General features: G+C 39.2%; 1 protein-coding gene across 1 annotated transcript in view; it reads right to left on the bottom strand.

Annotated features, from left to right (window-relative positions):
* The window catches only part of akt1 (v-akt murine thymoma viral oncogene homolog 1), a 44112-nt gene extending 22317 nt beyond the window's left edge, over window positions 1-21795 (bottom strand). Inside the window, exons 1-2 of the mRNA XM_028000434.1 lie at window positions 21618-21795; window positions 13007-13183 (exon numbers count right to left, since the gene is read on the bottom strand). Coding sequence (XP_027856235.1) covers window positions 13007-13052 — 46 coding nt within the window. The 5' untranslated portion in view covers window positions 13053-13183; window positions 21618-21795. The remainder of the gene's footprint in view (window positions 1-13006; window positions 13184-21617) is intronic.
* Window positions 21796-22156: the final 361 nt, after the last annotated feature.

Raw genomic sequence — 22156 nt, forward strand, 5'->3', positions numbered from 1 at the left:
GCTGCCAAACACAACAGAATTCATCTTTATTTGCCAACTGCTGCACGGTCCTGTATGTGTGGACAGCACTCGCATGCAACTGCCACGCCCTTTATCTCCTAAACACAAAACATACACACAACAAGGTGTACTGTGGGGGGAGAAACAGGTTTGGCCACAGCTGTAAAAGGTTGATCCTTATTTTGTTTGTCCACACTTATAAAAATCACAGGAGCCTTACTTCTATGCCTACTAGACTGAGATTTTTTTTTTCCTTTTATAAAATTGTCCCAGCTAGCATTGGGCTGGTAGGAGTTTCTCACATTATAAAAACTTAGCAAAACAGCCCAGATTCACAGCATTTAAACAAAAACTTAGGACAAGACAGAATTCTTATTATCAAAAACCAATCCAAATTTCTCTATTATCATTGTTGATCATTGTTGCAGCACAGACTGACGCCCACTAAATTTACCAGTAATTTTCAGCATATTACACAATAATGCAAGAACACTATATTGCCTTAAGTATTAGGTTACCCCTCCAAATCATGTAATTTAGGTGTTCCAATCAATTCCATGTCCATGACTATATAAAACCAGTCAGACTGGCATGCAGTCTGCTTCTACAAGCATTTCTGAAAGAATGGCTTGCCCTCAGGAGCTCAGTGAATTCAAAGGCGGTACCATGAATGCTACCTGTGCAGTAAGTTCAGTTATGACTTACCACACAAACACCTTTAACTATGTAAAAAAAAAAAAAAGAAAGTCGCTGGGAGCGTCAGAAACTCAACCACAAAGTAGGCCAATTAAAATCACACATGTTGAGATACACGATAAAAAAAGAGTAACTTTCTGCACAGTTAGTGGGTAGAGACTTATAAACCTCATATGGCCTTCAGGTTATCCCCAGACCCATTCTCTGAATGGGTTTCCATAGCCAATCAGTTGCAGACAAAGCATTACATTATAAAATGCAATGCAAAGTTTTGGATGCAACGAGGTAAAACAAACCTGCCAACGGACTCTACAGCAGCAGAGACATGTTCTCTCAAGACATTAACTAATGAGTCTGGGTTTGGCAGAAAGGCTCTTTTCCGACTACATTGTGTCAGGTGTAAAGTTGGGTGCAGAACAGATTATGGTGTATGGCTATTTTTCAGAAGTTGGGCTTGGCCTCGTAGTTCCAGTGAAAGAAACTCTTAATACTTCAGCATACCAAGGCATTTTGGACTGATGCTTCTGGCTGGAAACGTTCCAAACTGACTGTGTATCAGTACAAAACAAGATTCATAAGGACATAAATGACAGCATAGTATGGAAAAACTTAACTGGTCCTGGCCTCAAACTTCGGAATTGAGTGCAAGTCAGACCTTCTCATTCAACATCCATGTCTGCCCTCACAATGGCCAGAAATTCCTTTAATCAAAGTGCTAAACCCTGTGAAAAGCCTTTCTAGATGCATTAAAGTATTGTTTTTTTAAACAAGCCAATTGTGGGCTGACACCACTTTAAAGCCTCCTAAGTGAATGAGTAAAGAAATTTGATCCAGTCTTTTTGCTAATACAGTACAGAACAAGCTGCTATTACTAGCTGGCTAATTAGTTTGACTATCAGCTCAGTTGGCTACTTGACAAACAGTTCTTGCATGCTAAAATTTCTGATCAACCAATTCCTACGGTGTAAAACCCTTTAACTGTCAGAAAACTGTGTGACTTGTGCCCTGCCAGTCAAATAGCATAAGAAAGCTACCACCCATACATAAAAGAAAGAAAATGTGTTTAGAAATGGTTAAAGTTGGGCAAGGTAATGGCGCAGGAGTAAACTGTGCCACCCATGTACAAAGTATGGATGTCAACCTTCCATTGCCCCATGCTCCATACAGCCAGAGAAATTTCTGGTTACTCCAACATTTTCTCTGGCAACTTGTTAACCGACTTCACACTGTGGGAATGGCATGCTGAAAAATTGTTGTGGTTTTGAGACCCAAGCTTTTTAAAACCTGTCTTCATACCTGTAATTGGGACATGCTTACCCAAACATCACAGACTTGTAAGAAAGCAAAACCTACAGCACTTTTAGGTGCCCGAGCCTTTTGTAAGTTCCCCCCTTACCTCTGTTTAAGAGGCCTAGAACATAAAAGCTAGAGAGAGAAGTTTTATAGAATAACTGGTAAATAAAGGGAGAAATGGGGAAATCTTTACACGGAAAAGAAAAAAACAACAACGAGGAAGTGAAAGAGGTTAATAGCTCTAAAGAACGTCCTCCTCTACCGTCTCCATGTGACAACAACAGGAATGCTGATGTCCCAGCTGCCTTGGCTTGTTAGCGTTGAATAAAAACTCATCATATAGCAGCAAAAATGTGTACACACCAACAGGTCTGATGCATACAAACCTCTTTGTGAAGTTGCAAAGAATCATTAAAGATGATTGGATAAACCATACCCACATTTGTGTTATGAGAGGGTAAGTGATCTCTCACAGCGAGCGGGGGGAGAGAGGCTCAGACAAAATGTGCCTCTCACTGCCCAAACCCAGTGGTTGGACTTCCTGAGTAGGCTGCTGTTGGGTTTTGTCCCCTGTCTGGCCATTCATAGCTTGGGGATGAGAGGAAGGGAGCCAGTGGTAACTCCATGAACTGTGCATGTGTGTGTTTGAGTGGTGGGAATCGGATGAGAAGGGTGGAAGGAGGGGGTAAGGCGGAGGTTGAGGATTAGGGAATTAGAACTCCAAAGCGAGGGAGGAGGGGGAGGATGGGCTTTGCCTTTTGTTGGTTTTTCCTCAGCCGCCCCCGCCATCCCTTCGGCCATTTTCTGCCGGGTTCTGCCTGTAGGCTGCAGCTGCGGCCCGCCGCCCTGTGCCCTGCATCTTAATGAGCTGTGGGCTCCAGAGGAGAGAGGGCTCCCTGATGTAGGGGTCACCAATGAGCCCCAGCAACCACAATCTTGACTTCCACCATGAATTGGTTGAATCGGAAGGCATGCTGCTAAACTTCATGCTGTCTAAAGAGCTCTCTACCCATTTCACTGTTCACTGTGAAACAGACACCAATAGGCCATTGTAACCTGTCCAGAAGTTTGGACACTTTTATGTTGTGTTCTTCTTGACATAAATTTTTCTTTTATCCCAAGCAGTGGCTAGAAGGGGGAGTCCAAAGCCTGGACTTTGGACGTATCATCATCATGTTGAGCTGAAGGACCATCCTATTTTGAAATCTAACCCTCTCACTGTCGCTAGGGCTGCTGCTACCCCAAGATAAAAAAAAAAAAGCAAGGGGGTTGGGGATGCGATGGAGGCTGCCCCTCTTTCTCACGCTCATAAGAAAGCACTCACTTCTTCTCCATGGTGAGTGACACCTGCTGATTACCATAGAGACACTGTGGGAAGTTCCCCCCTGCCACACAGGGGCTGAGATTTGCCCCTTCTCCCTGGGTAAACAAGCAACCCATGGATTAGTTAACTGGGTTACTGCACAGCAAACAAATAAACACAGATTACTTAGCGCAAATTAGTGGCAATAAAGTCTCAAGGACTGATGTAAGACCCAATACTTAAAAAGATAAGAAAACATCAATGGAAAAGCCAAATACGAGGATAGAAACTTAGACAAGAAAAATTAGCTCTGGTAGGGACATAGTAGCTTTTCATCCAACAGGAACCTCTAGATGGAGTTTTGCAAAGGTACAGCACTAAGCATTTTGAAATGGTTGACTTTTTCAAAATTATAATTCAGTCTTTTCTAACTTTAACCACAATGGATTTAAACTCAGATCTTGTCAGAGCTAGCTGTGGCCAAAAGGGGAGTAAATCCTTCATCTCAAGAAATATTTAAGTTTTCTTCCCTCTTTTCTGCAGCATTAATAACCACAATCTCCGTTGACCATTAGAAGCTATTTGAGAAATGAAGCAGAGTTGCTGGTCCTTTGGAAGATGTTTTTGTCTGGCTTTAATAAACATGTATGAAAGTTACACACTTCTTCTGACGTTGAAGTCATTGTAATACAGTTTTTACATTGTGACATAACAATAAATTTAAGGCTAAAACACCTTAAAGAGTCTATTGGACACACTATTCTCGAGTTAGGTCCTAAGTCAAAGCATATAAATTTCATGCTGAGCCTAAAGCAAAGACACGCAAGGCCCAAGTCAAAGTCCCAGGTCTTAAACCAATAAGTTTTCCAAATAATTCATAGGTAATTTTACTAGTAGTAAACTGTTACCAAAAACTAAAAGGTAATTTATTTTCCAAAACAAGCAGCAATTGCAAAGCAACATTGTATTTCACAGTTAATATTAACCCCATACATAAGGGATTTTACATTTCTGTCCTCTTGTTTTGAAACAATGCCTTTAAAAATACCATGCTAAGATGGAGAGCAGTGCCAGTGATATGACTGGGAACATTTAGCTGCTTTTTAGAAACTTCCACTATTGGTCTGATCTGTCAGTGGTGGCATTATACTAGTAACAGAGTGGTGGGCTACAAATGGAGGAGAGTAGGGGGATGTGCTCAGTGGGGTGGGCAAGGGATTTGGGAAGCAGGAAATATTAAGGACCAAGAACGGTAAAGAACATGTGATCAGATGGTGATGGAGACTGTAGGGAAACAAAAATGGGGGGAGGGAGATGGTGATTAGAAAAGAGAAAAAAAAAAGATGGAGCACTACTGAGAACCACAGTTGGAGCCAGCAGGCGGGTTCTACACAGAAAAGTAAGCACACAGCAGGACTGTCATGAGAGGAAGCAAATTGGTGGAGGTGACACCTCCCGCAGTCTCCTGGTTCCACCACCATGCCAGCACTCTTTCCTGCCGACAGCTGCACCCCAGTAATTTACTTCTCTCCACCACATTTAACAGAAAGACTGCTTCCCATTTTCCCATTTCCTGGAGTAGGGGGTCTGCGCTGAAGGCCAGAAACCTGGCCTTCCAGAGCACTGAGTTCCTGGTGGGGAAACCTCTGTCTGATCAGTTAGTGCATCTTCTAGTACTTGCATGTTCTCTGGCTTGAACTACTATGTAGTTTGTAAAGGTTTTTAACAAATTGCACATAACATCCTTCCTATCACAGGCTATCACAGCTTCACAAACTTATTTATGCCTCCTGACGGCTTCCACATTTTTTACTTTACAGCCAACAAACCTCAGTGTATTTTAATGGGATTTTGTATAATTAACCAACAAAATTAGCACCAGGTTGAAACCTGGTTGTCACGACAATAACACTTTTATTACTTGATGTAGCTGAAAGGAGAAGACTCAAAATTTTCAGTGAGGGGTTAAACAAATGTAATTAGAAAAAGCAGTGACATGCTATTAAAAGCTATTCAAAAAGAAACTGTTCTAAAACATTGAGATATGTCGTTCATTGTGTTTCATTGAAGTTGCAACAGATCAATAGGCAGGAAGACTTCCAAAAGATAACAAGAAGGCAGAACATATTCCAGCAATTTTTTTTTTTTTTTAATCTTTCTGACATTTCAACTTCTCTCTGGATTCAAAAATGTTGAAAGTATTTGGACATCTCAGTTAAGGTAAATTTAGCTAAGATACTGCATCTTCAATCTCTCAGGAAAGCAGATAGCCATGCTGATCTTCGATACAGTTCTCCAAAGAAAGCTTAAAAAGGGAGTTCTGCATTAAAAACCTTAGGTCTACGTACAAACCCCTTTGTGGAGCTTTATTGCTGCACATGTACAATACAGTATGCATCGATTGAACTGGGTTTTTAATACCGTTGGGAATTATATGGAGTTTAATAATTGCAATTTATAGATGAAAGTTTGATTTTTTTTATTTAAAAAAATCACCATATAAAGGAATCATTTCACTAAATTCAGTGGAAATTTTCTCCAGTGATGAGATACAAAAGGTTGTGTGTCTGTGCAGTGCAGCAATGTGTGGTTGCTGACAGCCATAGTGAGGGGATCTGTAGGAGCCAGACTGAGCCCAGCAATAAATTTGGCAGAGAGTCAAAGACCTGCAGTCTTGAAACAGTCAGCATGACAGAATCATGAGATATGGTTAATCAGTTGGGCATGCTCCTTTGAAGAGCATTTAGTAGTAGAAGAAACTCTGTTCGCCTTTAGGAGGTATTAAAAAAAAAAAGGTGAACCATGACTTCTGTGAAAAACTGTGGGCTGGATTCTTGCAGGTCTGTTCACCACATGCATCAGATAGAAATATGCAAAAGATGACAACAAAAAAAAACCCATTGTTCCATGTAATGTGTCTGATGTTTTAGAGTTCCTCCTCCCTACATCATCCTCCCTCTGCGTCCCATACACTCTCCTGGACCACCAACAAGGTTTTGCTTGGAGGAGCACATCATGGGTGTCCTTCAACCTCATGACCAGCAAAAGGGACCAATTAGCTGATGAGCTCCAAACCATACCATGAGAGGGTCTGTGTGGCACGTCGCACACATCCTCCATCAGCTCTCCTCATGCCGACTGGGTCACTGAGCAATGTTGTGGGAACATCACAAGGACGCCGCTTAACTTCTGCCTCTCTTTTTCACCCCTTTATCTTTTCCACACCACCTCTACTGGTGTGTTCTCTGCACCTCTCTCCCCTCGCGAGTCTGAGCCAGCTGAGCGTGTTACCCAAATCCAACAGTTGTTGTGGCCTTCGTTAGCCTAACGAGGGGGCCGGCTCTTTATACTTGTCAAGCAGCAAATGAGTCAAACAAACAAGGGCCAGGGAAGAGGCGAGGACAAGCAAGAGCTGTTCTGTCGAGCTTCACTGAGCTTTTGGCCACAGTGCTTTGCTGAAAACTAAGAAACCCACAATCTGCTGCTTTGATGTCTGATGATGCTCTGGCTTTGAAGGAAACTTTGGAAGGATGTTGGTTGTTTTTTTTCTTCCAAAGGAAAAAAAAAAATATGCTGCTCAGGATCTGCAGCATGGGTCCGCAGACAAATTCAAAGTGTGTATTGCGTGCACACTGTAAAGCACATAAAAGCGGACACATAACAATTGGTTGCGATACCAACTACAAAGTTACAGTGTTTGTGCAAGCCCGTACTTGCAATGTGGTCCATACGCAAGTTTGCTGGGTGATGTCCTGTTGGCGGTGTTCTCTAAATAAACATGCTTCACACAGACTGTACCCTCTCAGAGACATTCACAAGGACTTTTTTCCCCACCAAGTCTAAGTCAATTCTCTATCCAAAATTTACAACCTCACATGGAATATGTAACTCTAGTATGAAAACAAATAATTATTTGCCCCAATATAAAATTATAAGCTTTTAACGCCTATAAAAATATATTGTAAATTAAAAGTATCATAACAATATAAAAACATCCCACCATCTAAAAAGAAAAGTAACAATTTGTTAATACCACTTCATAAAATCTTTTACAGGTTTCTGTCTTATGATGTAATAAACTACTATTAATCCATTTGATTATTATATAGTGTATTAAACAAGATTGTGTAGCTTTTGGTCTCTTTTGTTTCAGCATGTAAAATTATTAAGAAAGCTTTTAACTAAATCTGCATTTAGAAGTTATGTTTTCAAGTCTCATAACAGTAGATATGATGATGGAATTTTACATGGTCAGTTTTTTTTCTTCTTCAAAATCAGATTCATTTAAAAATGAATTTGATTTTTAAGTCTCAATACTGTTTTAAAACAAAACAAAACAAGCAAAGATGCTAAACAAGTATTGGGAGGTGGAGGGGGACTGATTTTGCCTAGTGATCAGCTTATCAGAAATTAAATAAATTAAAATTTTTATAAATCAATGATTGCATCATAAGTAAGTCCTACCTGGTTGTTACAACAAATAAAGGGCAAAGTGCAATTTATTGTATTACTAAGAAAGATTAGAGTTTGTTAACAAACCCTAACATGAATTGCCTTTATTTTAAAGAATCTTAAGTGTCTTTGTGATGACACTAGCTTACCAGTGTGGAAATAAGATGTCTGATGTAAATGAAGTTTAGTTTGTTGGGAAATTAGCCAAAGTCTTTTAGAACAGTTCAGTATGAGAGAAATGTGTACAGTAATTTAAATGTTACAATAAACATCAAAGGTTTAGGAGCAAAACAGAGATCCAAAGTGTGTAAGTCTGTCAGAGCTGCAGTCTATGGATTACTTACTTGGTTAAGTAATCCATCAACTTGCTAGATGGTAGAATTCAAGACTAAAAACCTAAGTTGCTATTAACCCCTTTTTCTGGCTAGTACTGTCAAGAAACATTACAAAAAACAACAACAACAACAACAAAAAAATCGACACAGACTGAGCATACTATTACGGCAACTTCAATCCAAGTTGCAGACTCAAGTCACCACTTCTGCCAGTTTCACAGCTGCATTGTAAAACTGACCATTCCACACCAGCACATCAAGAGGCTTCAACAATTTGAGCACATTTCTTTGACACAAAGCCTAAAAAGAAAGTATGAAGGTGTGTCCTTCAGAATGAGATCACTGAAGGCAGCCAATCTACAACAAATGTTCACAACCTTTCAAGGCTAAGAATGTGGAGTTACACAGACACCCTAGCTCTGCAAAGTATGAAGCAAAATACTTGCTCAAGTTTCTTTTGGGAGTCTTGAAACAGTTTGCACGTGCATGTTCAAGATGACTAATCAGAAAGGAATCAGAGTAAGAGTGAATGGCATGGCTTTGTTTAGTTAACATGCTAGAGCAGCTGTGCTTTGTGCCTGGGACTGACCCACTGTGAAATCCAATCACCACAAAGAGACAGTAACTTTTACTGGGGCAGGATGAAGTCAGGATGAGTTTGGTTTTTGTAAAGTTACACAAGTAGAAAACTGCATGACTGGGTTTCATGGAACGCAGACAAAACAATGATGGAAATATGAAGGTTTATCTTTTCTGAGATGTTAAATTGATGTTTTCGGTGCACACATGGGAGTAATGAGCATGGTGCAGTTGTGTGAGCCGTTCATTATCATGCCCACGCAGAGATTTGAGTCACTTGGGTGGCACTGCCACAAAATAAAAGCTCAGGCGAAGGTGCGGGACGCCTGGCTGGGGTGACGGACAGCAAAGCAGGGCTGCTGCAGGTTCACCTTCTGTGCAGTGGCTTTGGGGCAACGAGTGTATGACAGTGATGCGACACTAAAAGCCTTCCTGTCAGGAAAGCGGCCGAACGTCCTCCAATCAAAACACGGAGGCTCGGGGTGACATTTCACAGGCCACAGCTGCTGGGCTGCGACAGCATGCCAACTCATTATTCCTGACGGGTTGTTTGTTTAGCGTGTGTCATAAGTAAAGGGGTGTCACTGCAGGAGTTGTGTGTTAATGTGTGTGGATACTTGTCATACAAACTCGCCTTTCTCATCCCAGTCATTATTTGACTAATCTTGAAGTTACATTTTACACCGGCTCTCAATAAGAATGTTCCGTTCTTATCAGCACCAGCGAAGGTGTGGAAAAATGGACATTTGCCAGTTTCATGACTCAGACAAGACAAGGAGAGGAGCAAAAAAGTAACATGACTACCCACAGCTTAAGACCTCTGTAAAATGACACTATTTAAGGTTTAATTCACTGTCTGTTCAGCTTAAATTCTTAGACTGCAATTCTTTTAATGTTTAAACAACTCAGACTCAATTTTTCAGAATTCTCATTCCTATATTCATTTTAAAATATAAAATTTAATTTTCACCATGAATTTAAGGTAGATATTTCTCCCTCTTGCTTGGACAGCATACACGGAAATACAGAGAGACAAGGCAGGAAAGAAGGAAGGAAGAAAAGAAAAAAGTAAGGGAGGAAGGACAACTTTTGGACAAAGGGATAGGGAATGAAGTCTCTAAATAAAAGTATTTCTCCATATTTATTTTTCTGTACTTGTCCAGACCTAGAAAATAATGACACGCTTCCATCTTCCAGACTGCGATTGAACCATGAAAAATAATAATCAATTTGACTCTTCTTTAATACATTTTGTAACAAAACAATGCAACACCAGGAATTTTAAAATCTGAATCAATCCCCAAGTGACTACAAGCAAAAGCACAAAATGGTGCACAATTTAAATTTAAGTAATTGCATCACATGAATTCTCTCCCATAGCAAACATAAACTTAAAAGAAAAAATGGCAATGATAAAAATAAGGCTTAATATGGACCGCAGGAGTCCATATTATTTTGGCCATGAACCACTGGGCAAAATAAAAAAAAACTAAATATTAAAATATTTACTCATTATGCAGCAGAAGAGACACTTCTGATGCACTGCAAAAATGTGTTTTGTATTAAGATATTTACCAAAACTCTGCAGTTGCTACTTTAAGGAAGGCTTTTATGTCAGCTAGTCCTCAATTCCTTAGCTGCTGTTAATGCAATTAAAAAAATATATATTATATATATACTGTATAATCTAATATAATATATATATTAGTAAACCAACATTCCCAGTAATGAAATAAGACAACCCAATCTCTACGTGGGAGGAGAGCAAAAGCCGCATCATCCTGAGACTGAACTCAGTCTTGAAGTTATAGCAACATCCCAGCAGCAAACTGCTCTTTGTAAGGGACCTGCTCCTATTACCTTATCCATTAAGTTACAGTTTCCCCTCTTCCAGTAAAACTTATTCTATGGCTCGGAGCCCAGAAGGTTTGAGTGGTTTTGGAAAAGTTTCTTATCCTTACTTTGCCCCGGGTGGTGATGGAGCAAGCTCTGTGAGGAAGCCGCAGTCGAAAGGCAGAGTTAGTATGCACACATAAAGCTGCTCAAAGCCTGCAGGTATGTGAGGAATGCCTTTTCGTCCAAACAACGGGAATCACGCCTGACACAGAACCATGCCAAAACACCACACAACACTGTTGGTGGGGGGGAGACTCAAAAGAGCCCCTCAGGGGACTCTGCAACCAAAATTTACAGATTAACAGCTTAGATTTTTTAAATTGAACTGCTTGTTCATTTAGGGGGAAAAAAGCAGTGTTATATTCTCAACTACTAGTGTGAAAATGGATCAATTCCAATATCTAAATTTAAAGCTGAACGCAAACATGCATCAACAGGGAGTTTGAAAATATTTTTGCGCAATGAACATATTTTAGGTTCTTTACATAGTTTGAGTTCTGTGGTAGCTTGGTTAACCTACATGTTTGAATAGTTGGGGGTTGTTTGAAAGCAAGACGATCACTATCGTCAAATGTAAATAGTAAGTCACAGTGTTAAAATTAAATACAGATGCAAAGAGATCTCCACTGGTTACTGTAATAGGATGACTTATTGGCTTCATCTTTGCTAAAGAGTAACCATCCACAAACTGAGAAATCTTCTTTTGTTCAATAAATAGTAAGCACTGCCAGGTCACAATGACACTCATTTTGGGGGATGCAGTTAACAAATTAAGAAAAGCATTTTCAGTAGAAGTAAGGTCTTTAAAATAAAGAGGAAGAATGTACAGTAGATATAGGAAGACATTTAAGAGGAAACTTCTGCATGACATATGGTTCATTCTGCTGCAAAGGATGAGAGAGCAAAACCTAAAGCAGATAGCAGGAAGGTGGTGCAGAGTAGAAAAAAGCCCCTCCAATGCATCTTTTAGACCTTTCAACTTCATGCTGTTGGGAAAAAGGCTTAATTTGATCTTTCAAGCAGCGTTTTGAGAAACTTTGATCAGAGGAAAAAATTAAGGACATGGGGGTGCTTTGCTGTTTTTTCTATGCACATTCTGTGTAACATAGTTCTATGTTCTTGCTCGGATGCTCGGGTTCCTCTTTCTCCTTTGGCTTCATAAACTAGCTTTATGGTTGCAGGGATGAAACAGTTACAAGTTTTAAAGTATTGACATTCTAAACTAAAATTACCATATTACCATTAAAGCCGTATCTGGCGACAGTGGTCAAACTTTCTTTTATAAAAACCCACCATCTAAGACAGTGCTAATTCTTAGCATTTTTTAAAAATAAAAATATACAAAAAGCATAAATAAATTTTTGTCCCCAATACATGGAGTATTATTCGTCTCCTCCAGCTGCCACTGGCTGCCTTGTAAAGTAGAAGCAAGTTTAGGCTTGACACCAGCTTTGTATGGAGTGTCCAGAGTGCAGCCCAGAGGCCATTTGTGGCCCTTAGAATGACTGTATCCAATATTTGGACTGCTAGCACAATTATTTAAAACAAATTGTTTGTATTAAACAATAAATTGCACTGTTTAAGAAAACTTTTTTCTTAAAACAGATCAAGTAGAATTTTCTTCAAAAGGGAAATTCAACAACTTATTGCTTGTTAAAAACAATTAATCCCTACAATACATGCAAATATGTACAAAGAACAACACTGTTGAATCACCTTCCCCCACTAGTACTTCAAATATGGTGTGTAGCAAGAAGACTGGACACTTTCGGGTCAGAGAAAAGTGCTTAATTTTGTTGAGATAGCAAAATTTCACAATAAGGACCTTAAGCATTAAATAAAGCATGCTACAGTTTAAATAGCATATTTTGAAACAGCTTTTCAGTATCCTCTTTGCTTGTAAAAATCAGAATAGTCTGATTGTTGGGTGGACAATGTGTTGGACTGCATAAAGTTATTTGTTCCAGATAGATATAACGTAATGCACAAGACATTCTGTCTGTGTTGGTGAGAGAGATCAAATAAAAAAAATGCTATTTCAAATTTTGTGAACATTAAATCACTGCAATGTAGCAAGATCACCCTGTACCCTGTCAAGATGTAATAATTGTTTACCTTTTAAATTAAGATATGTATCCCTTTGACTTTGGCAAATCAGTTTGAGACAAAATGTACAGAATGTAAGCTTTTAGTATGGCAATGTAATAAAAAAAATTATTCTGTATGACACAAGCTGGTAAAATTGTCCAAACTCATAAAACTCTTTAAAAATGTACTTGGACCCAAAGAGATTGCGATGAATTAAAAACTGTGATTTAAGTAGAAAAGAAAAAATGTGATATAATTACTTGCCAAATTGCCCAGTCCTTAAAATCCTATCAAGTACTGCCTTCAAGCAGCATATTTATATTGAAAGATATGTGCAGCCAAAACACATGATCAGTGTTTTTACCTCTTTTATGCAGCCATCCCTCCTTGACGATCACCACATTGGTCATGTTGGTGGACAAGATGGAGGATCCAGGTTTCCCACCAGGAGAGACACAACTTTGCTTCCTTCACTCAGCCCAATGCAGGAGCCTGCAGATGGGGTCCTGGGGTTTAAGGCCGCCTTCTCAATGGTGGTAACCTATTATTCGAGGAAACGTAAAAATTAGCCCCAAGTTGAGGTGAAAGATCTTTTTCCATCTGTCTAAATTTTAACCCTCAGGTCAACAAAGCAGACTGGAAGCAGTGTAACTGAGAGGATCCTCGTGCTTTATGGCCCAGCCAAAGGAGGACATGCTGCAGCAACAGTGGTGTCGTTTTAATAAGAGGAACCTGCAACATTTCAAGGTTCAAATGACGTGGCAGTGTGTTTTGGCATTCATGAAGTCTGCCGTACTGGAAAATTCCACACTGTTCACAACCTGCACAACCACTCCTGATAGACCAGGAGTTTTCCCCTCCACGCATGACCAGAGCTGCTCTGAAGAAAAAAAAAAAAAAAAAGGATGACATCAAATCATTCTCACACAAGCTACACACTTTATTAGGCTGTCAGGCTTGTTTTGCTTTTGTATCAAAATTTATCCTTCAGCTTTTAGCATAGCAACATATTCACATTTTCCAGCTGCTGCAATAACAACTTTCCTTAAATATTTATCCAGGGATGCAATTTTAACCCAAAGATAACTTTTAAATTTTTACTTGTTGTGATTAAAATCCTTTCGATATGATCAAAACAGTACAGACACATTCATAGTTGAGGGGGTTTCCAGTGAGGTGGAGGACTTAAAATTTTTTTTTTTGATAAATCAATATCAGCCAGTAAATAAATGGCATAAATGCTTTGCTAAACTCAAGTGGTTGCGACTTGCTAACATGTATTATGTGCATTTGGGAAGTGCAATATTTGCAATACAGTCAAATAAACAGAAGCAGTTTATCGGCTGCATAATTTAGTAAACGGAATGACTAACAAAAACTGCTAAATTTAATTGTCTTAAGTTTAATTACTTGTGCAGTGGATAGCAGGAATCCATGTGGATCATAGTTTCTGCACATTCCAGTACCTCATTTAAGAACTACTTATATATATATGAATAAAAGAACTATAGTAAATGACCTTTTCTTACTTTCAAACTGACCGTAGATTGCTCTAGTTTGTATCCTCTATAAACCTAAAGGCACATTGTAGCACATTTAGTTCAAAATGAAATGGCACCCGAATTCCTCTAAGCCACCAGCAATCTTCTCAAAAAGATGAAAAAGCAATAAAAAAACAAACAAAACAAGTAACGACTTAGCTTACCAAATTTCAGACCTATATCGGAAATCTGGATGTATCCTTGAACTTTTCAAAGGTTTGAAATTGAAAATTAAAATAAGTTCCTGTAGAGACCCAAATGAATGAGATTGTCTCAGTTGTCAACATGCAAGTTAAATACACACAATGCAAAGCACTGCTGCAATGCATGAGCATCTAAAACGCAAGCACTGCACAGCCATATGCCAGCTTTGTGTGGTTAAAGGTGAAAACACATCAGGGCTCACTGAAGTGGAGTCAATATTTTTATGTGAATCGTTTCTCTCTATTCACACACATCAGATCTATTGTGCCGAAGTGGTGGCGCTTGAAAACAAAACTAAAAATCTGGCTGCTCATCAAGCTGTGGAGGAGTGCGGGTAACCGCTCAGACACACAAGTGTTTATAACCTAAAGTTTCAGTCAGCTGGGTTAGCGTGTCATAGTTAAAATTTCTGCAACAATATTATTAATCATGTTTGCAGTGATGTTTATGCAAGAATTTAAAAAGGCATATTGCAGAAAAGATGTGAGGCAAATACAATTTCAGTCAAGTCTAACACATTAGGAGCAATGTTAACAAGTAAATAAGATTAGTCTGTAGTTAGGGCGTGCCGTGGTGGTGTAGGGGTTAGCGCGACCCATATTTGGAGGCCTTGAGTCCTCGACGCGGCCGTCGCGGGTTCGACTCCCGGACCCGGCGACATTTGCCGCATGTCTTCCCTCCTCTCCTTCCCCATTCCTGTCAGCCTACTTTCGTAAAAGGGACACTAGAGCCCACAAAAAAAAGACCTACCTGGAGGGGTAAAAAAAAAAAGATTAGTCTGTAGTTGTAATCCAATCTGGAGTTTGTGATTTGACACTTAAGGGTTATTGTAACTATTTTTTAAAGAACCTGGACTTTTTTGATCAGTTTGAGATCTCATGACCTAAAGTAATTCAGAAAAACCACAAATTTGGCTAGTTAACAGAAAAACCTGGTTTAATACTCAAAAATTGGACCTTTACCTATTCATTAAATGCACCATACAAAAGTACAACCAGGTTGTGGTAACAACAATATTTAGAATGCAAGTTGTTACTGAAGACAGATGAATCAAAGGTAATCTTAGCATGAGTAAGTATTAAAAATTGAAGTAAGAAGCACAGAGATGCAAGAAGAAAATTAAAAGAAAATTGTTTTCTATGTCTAGACATTTCTATGGTTCATCAAGTCTGGAAGGTTCTCTCTTAATGACATTATGAACATGGTAAGTATGGAAACATTGGCAGATTTAAGGCAATCACAGAAAAGGTAAAGATCTACAACAGACAGCTGTTCTTGTACTAGCCTTGCTACTCACCAATAAAACATGCTCAAATTTGTTCATAATGTCAACTTCAAAATATTTACCAATCACAAAAATCTAATCAATGAAGAACAATTTATTCCAAGTTTAGAGAACAACTTCTGTTCTTTATTAGATGTGCAAAATGCCACAAAAAAACAAACACCACATTTGCAAAATGTCTTCTTGAGTGCAGACACATTGTTTATTCTGAAATCCAGAAATATGACAGTTCATGGTGCTTTGCAAAAGTATTCATAAAGTCTGGAACTTTTTCAAATATTGTCAACTTAAATCTACTTTATTGAGATTTTGTGTAATAGATACACAAAATCTATATCCTGAGCCACCAGCTGAGCCACCAGTTGAGGCCGCTCGGGCATCCTGACCAGATCCCCAAGCGGCCTCAACTGGCTCCTCTCGATGTGAAGGAGCAGCGGCTCTACTCTGATTCCCTCCCGGATGACCGAGCTTCTCACTCTATCTCTAAGGGAGAGCCCAGACACCCTACTGAGAAAACCCATTTCGGCCGCTTGTATCTGTGATCTCGTTCTTTTCAATATCTTGGAAGATTTTAGGAGCATACTCATAAAAAGTAAAAATAGTTCACTTCTATTTAAACAATAATTTGTTCCTAATATTTGGAACAGTTAATTGTTGGCTACCAAAATATTTTTTTTTAATGTTTAACTGATTTTGGAGTTTGTAATGCATCAGAAGAAAAAAAAAAAACTACTGCTTTCACCTCAATTTATTATCAATATTCAAGTAGGTTCCTAAAAAAACACTATAAATTTGTTTAAAACAATTTAACAGTATATGGTCATGGCTTCTTATTAAGCAATTAAAAATATTTTTAATAAAAGTGAATGTCCAGATGTGCAGCACTTGCTACCGTTTAAAGTCCTGTCATATTTTAAGCATTTTTTAAAAAGTTATTTTGACCCATAATGCAACACAAATATTATTAGACAAAAATGGCTACTAAGTAAGATTGCTTGACATGTTTTGATCATAATTGTTAAGATTCTCCATGATGCTGTTTGCCAACGTTCTCCCAACAAACATCTGGGGTCTTCACAGACAGCTATATTTCTACTGACATTAATTTACACATCACTCAATTTACTAATCAGGTTACTATATTGGAGTTCATTTAAGAGTATCAATTTAAAGGGGCTGAATACATATGCACACCACACTTTTCAGTTTTATTTACAAAACCATTTATCTTTTTGCTTCAGCATAACATTACTTGCCAATTTGTTTCACTCAATAAGATGAAATACTCTGAGCTTTTCCATATTTTGATTAAAATCTCAATCTTCAAGGGATGTGGATATATTTGCAAGGCACAGTATGTATGGTTAAAAGGCATACAGAGTCATCTGATAATCTGGCTAAAATCCAAAACACTTATCAGTCATCCATCAACAGCTCACACTAAAACCCTGCAGGCTATCACTACAAAAACACTTGGCACTTTGATCCATTCGAGCCAACTTTATAGAATATACAGGCTGCTTTGAATGCAGGGCAGAAGGAAAACAATGATCAATTGGCATGCTTGCGTACACAAATATCTCACAGAACACCAGGCAATTCCTGACCATTGACTAAAATCAATTTTTCTGCAGCTGCATCAGAGAAAAGCCATCAAAGCAGAGAGAGAGAGAAAGAACTGCGTTTCACTGGCCTCATTCAGTTTACTGGCGAGGCCAAACAACAGGAAGTGAATGTGTCTATTGACAGACAACAAGTCATATCACTACAGCCGAGGGCCTAACTACATCTGTCACTGAGTGTGTGATCAACACATTTCTGCTGTGATGCTGTTCTCACTTCTACAAGTGAGCAGAATTGAGATTAAACCATCATAAGCAGAATTAATTTTTGCTCAGACTTAAGGAATACAGACACCAAGTGAAACTCAAAACTGGGGTTTGTTCAAACCGTCTGATCCTTTCAGCTTCAAGACTGCACTCCGTGACACAGGCATGAACACATTATACACACACTGGGATACATCACATAAACAAACTTGATCACACACAGAATCACAGTTTAAGAAGCAACACATGCACAAGGACTGGCTCTGGAGCCGCAACAGAGCGCTGCTGTTTTAATAGCAGCAACCTGTTGCTACTGCAGCCTGTATGGAAAAAGCTGGGCTGCTGCCAGTGCTGCAGCCAGCAGCCACTAAATGAACCCAGTACCCCGACAGCGGGTCACATGGTCCACAGGCCTCTGGGCCACCGCCTGCCTGCGTGGATGTACTCATGTCAGGGGCGGTTTTCAATCATTCATCTTTCTGGCTCCAGCTTCAGGAGGGTAGAAAGAGGCTGGAGGTGGTGAGAGAGGGAGGGTGGAAGAGACACCCCATTCAATGCAAATCAGTGTCATGCTTCAGAAGATGCCACACACCGAGCCTGTCAGTGAGCCAGACAGGACGGTCCCATGCATTTCAGGCAGGAAGCAGAAAATCAGGCCGACATCACCACACCACTTCCGTCATCGCAGATAAATAGAAACCGTTTCTCCTCCGTTTTCTAGGTAAACAAGATGAGTCGGCGGCAGATTTGCTGCTACAGAAGGTTGAACAATTATCCAAAATGATCGCAAAGAATCGAGAAGATCAAATAATCTCACTTGTTAGTGAAACTAGCCCCTGAGGCAGCACTTGTTTGCTTTCAAATGCCACAGTGGAACTGGTATTAGTATGAACTACTATACAGTCCCAAGTTCCTCTTTCAAGTTCCCTGAAAATAGACCATTGATAATAAGAATATTGCAGCAACTGTAACCGAGCAACCATGACAGAATAGTAGATGTGTTGCAATGACCTGAAAAGCAAAACCTTCATGACTCATGTAAATGCATTTACTTTTAAGCAATTCAGACAAACTAAAGCCCATTTCAAAGAACGCTCAAATCAAATGGCAAAGAGAACACAAGCAGAGTTAATAAAACCTCACATGTCCCAAGCAGGTCTGCATTTGTCTGCTTAAAGCCTCAAGATTTCAAACAACACTCCTCAGATTCCGCATGTAACCATTTACATCAACAGAACTGCGAAGGGGTATTGGGTGGGAGGTGACTGGTATTTTCAAAAACAGAACATTGAGCGAGCCAAGCAAGTCACCGGCTCCTTCATTACGCCAGCTTGTTGCGTCTACGCCGGGTCACATGCCAGGCCCCCGTTGCGTACACACAAATGGTCCGACGTAGTCTCATGACCGGTACAAACATTCTGACACTTGAAGGCATGAAGGGTACAGCATGCCTGGGGACAGTGTTGTTCTACAACTCTGGGAAACGGAGACACGCGGAGATTACAGTGTAGAAAACGTTTAGGACAAATCCAATCTTAAACTTAAATCAGATGAATAGACTTGTTTTTAAAAACACTTGTCAAACTACTGCTGAAAAAAAAAAATCTATCACTCTATACAACAACAAGCCAGATTTTTTGTGTATTTGTTTTGTTATAGCTCATTTAATCAAGAATACCTCTACTCTAGAAGACAACAACTCTCTACAGAAATTACAAATGGAATTTGGCAACTAATCACACTTCTTTTGTGCATATCCACATTTATTTTCTTATTTTCCCTTTATGTGCATCTTTTCAAAGTAACTTGTTTTAAAAAAAAATTGTTTAATTGCATTCTGAACAATTGCTGCACAATGTTTCAGTCATCAGTGGAGGTGTATATCACACTACATGGATCTCAGGAATGTTGAGCAATAAAACAAATTAAAGTGGTGAGTGAAGTGAGTCACAACAGACCACAAGGGACAGATCATCAAAAGACATTTAATTGATACTGTAATCAAGTTGCAATAAAACACTATTAGCTACTAACCACTAAAAGTGACCACCAAACAGGCCCCACTTATAACACTTGATTGCAGCATGCATGCACCTGGAGTACAGCCCAAACCATTGCCATTCTTCCAGTCAACAACAGAAGGAGGAAGTAAGAAAAAGGAAATAAAATCCCATTGCTTGACCTTCAGAAAGTAGTTCTTCAGGTGAGCTAAAGTAGTCAAGATTTCAGACTGCAGGAAGTACCACGTTACTGGAAAAACCCATACCCATTCAAAGTGATACACCTGGAGAACAGCTTTAACTCGTTTGGCAAGTGGCAAAAATCCACAGAAAACAAATATCTTTAAAAAAATAATAAATGGATGAATGCATACGAGTCTGCTTTCCCATCCACTGCATCACGGCTTTGGGTAGTCAAACGATCATAAAGCTGAATCCCTTCTCAAATACTACTAGAAAGTGTGAGAATTAATATTAAAATTTGTCAAAAGTAACTTATTTGCCACATTGTCAATATATTAGTCACTATGGGTGCGGAGTATTTCATTCACATCACCATTTTCACCACCTTTGCAGTTCTGCTAATTTTGTATTCAACTTTATGTGGTTTCGAAATGATGTCTTCTACCTTGGGACTTTTTGTCCTGACCAAGTTGTACCCTTCAAGTTTCATACCCACTTTGACATTAAACTACTTAAAGCAAGCTTCTATACTTTACTCATGGTGAACTGCAAGTTGCACTTTTTTATCTTTAGATGTAAGGTTTTGGTCTGACAGTAACTGTGTGTTATATGTCTGCAAACTGCAATGTTTCACAAACATGGAAAGGATTCAAATGGCCTCATCCTTTACAGGAATTGGCTTTTTTTTAAAAACCTTTAGACTTTGTACTTTATCTTTAATTCGAATGAAATACAAGTTATACGACTCAATATTTACCACTAGTAGGTTATTTAGAGTTACCCAGGAGAGATATAATTCAAAATATTGAGTGTAATTGAAAGTTTTCAGTAAAAGTAAAGTGATGCACAGTCTGTCTATGTGAGTAAATGGCTTGTTTACTCACAGAACTGCAAGGGGGTAACAGAACTGCAAGGTATAAAATGGAGTATGAATTGGTCAGCCTCCTCCACTCTTGTACCCATTGTCATGTTATCCTAAATACACACAAAGCAGAGTTTGTGTTTTATCTTCCCCCTACTGCACATTCAAAAAGAAATAAAAACAGTGGAAGTCAATGCTTTGTAACCCATCTCTGTTTTTATTGTTAGCATAAACTTGCTGGTTTTAAAAATAGAAATCACTGCATAGTAACGTTAAACTTCCATCAACATGCTTTTCAACACGCTCGCACAAATAAACTCAGTGATTTAGAGCAGATACGAACAACTGTCATTGCTGTAGGTGGTGTTGATAATGACAGTGAAGACTTGAAAAACATGCATTATCTCATTGCACTGATTACTAGAGTGGAAAACTACAAAATAACACTGTTGTGGCCACTTTTCTCCCTTAAGACCTCCCTGAAGTTCTAAATTGTGGACCAAGGGAGTTAAAAGGCCCCATTTTGAGAGTCACAACAAAGGTGGGCTACTGTTATCTGTTGCTGTGAAAATTTAAAACAACAAAGATTAAACGTCTGGCAATCGAGCAGATAAACAAATACAGAGGTAGTTTTTATTAAACAATGAATGAGCTGCCCTCCTCTTGTTGAGCTCATTTGTTTTCATTCGCCTCCCGGGGCCATGAAGCTCCAGCAAAAACAACTTTTCCAGCAGAGGTGGACAGTTTCAAGCAAAAGCAGATTCTCTGGCGTGTTCGCTGAGGTCATTGTCATAAACTGAGTGGTTTACATCTCGAAAAGTGGCTTAAATGCTGCATAATAATTCTTTAAGTTGTATTTAGAAGCCGACTTTTCTTGTGGAGTAGCTCCATCGGTAAAGAGAAGCCACGAAAGTGGCTAACTCCAGGTTTGCTTTTAGCGATAGAAAGGGGCCTAGCGGGGCAGCTTGGGTGAGAATAACCGCATCTCATGTTAAGTACAATGGGGACCTACCCTGTTTTAGCTCTCGGCCTCTTGTAAACAACCATGCGAAGGAAAAGACGGACATTTACCTGGACAGCAGCTCAACAGTGTGCCCGTCTCATTATACTTTGGTGCTTCGGCGGTGTTTTAAGTTGGTAAGTCCTTCAACAATGTGGACAGAAGTGCTCTCATTTACTCCGTTTCTCTTTGCCTTTCTTCCACTACACCTCCCAAACGCGCTGTCTGCTGTGCCTCTGTGGCAGCCCGCCGTCTCCCGGGTCCTATCGCCCACCGCATATCAGTCGCGTTCACTGGAGGAGTGTCATTGAAAAAAACATGTGCATTGGCCTCGATGAACCCTCTGTTTTATCTAAGGTAGTTCCCAGTAATACAGGTGCATCTCAACACAGCAATATATCTTTAAAAGGTTCATTTATTGAACTGATTCAGTTCTAGAAGTAGGATAGAAGGATGGAATATAAATATCCTGTAAACATACACAAACATACAAAATTTAAGAAAATACACAATAAATTCAAACAGAAGCACCCAGTTTTTATTTTTGAAAATTAGTTAGATTCAAGTTAGATGTTGTCTAATCCTTCCTCCATGGAAAGAAAAATAATTG

Source organism: Xiphophorus couchianus, chromosome 19 (assembly GCF_001444195.1).
Source record: "Xiphophorus couchianus chromosome 19, X_couchianus-1.0, whole genome shotgun sequence".
Classification (NCBI taxonomy): Eukaryota; Metazoa; Chordata; class Actinopteri; order Cyprinodontiformes; family Poeciliidae; genus Xiphophorus; species Xiphophorus couchianus.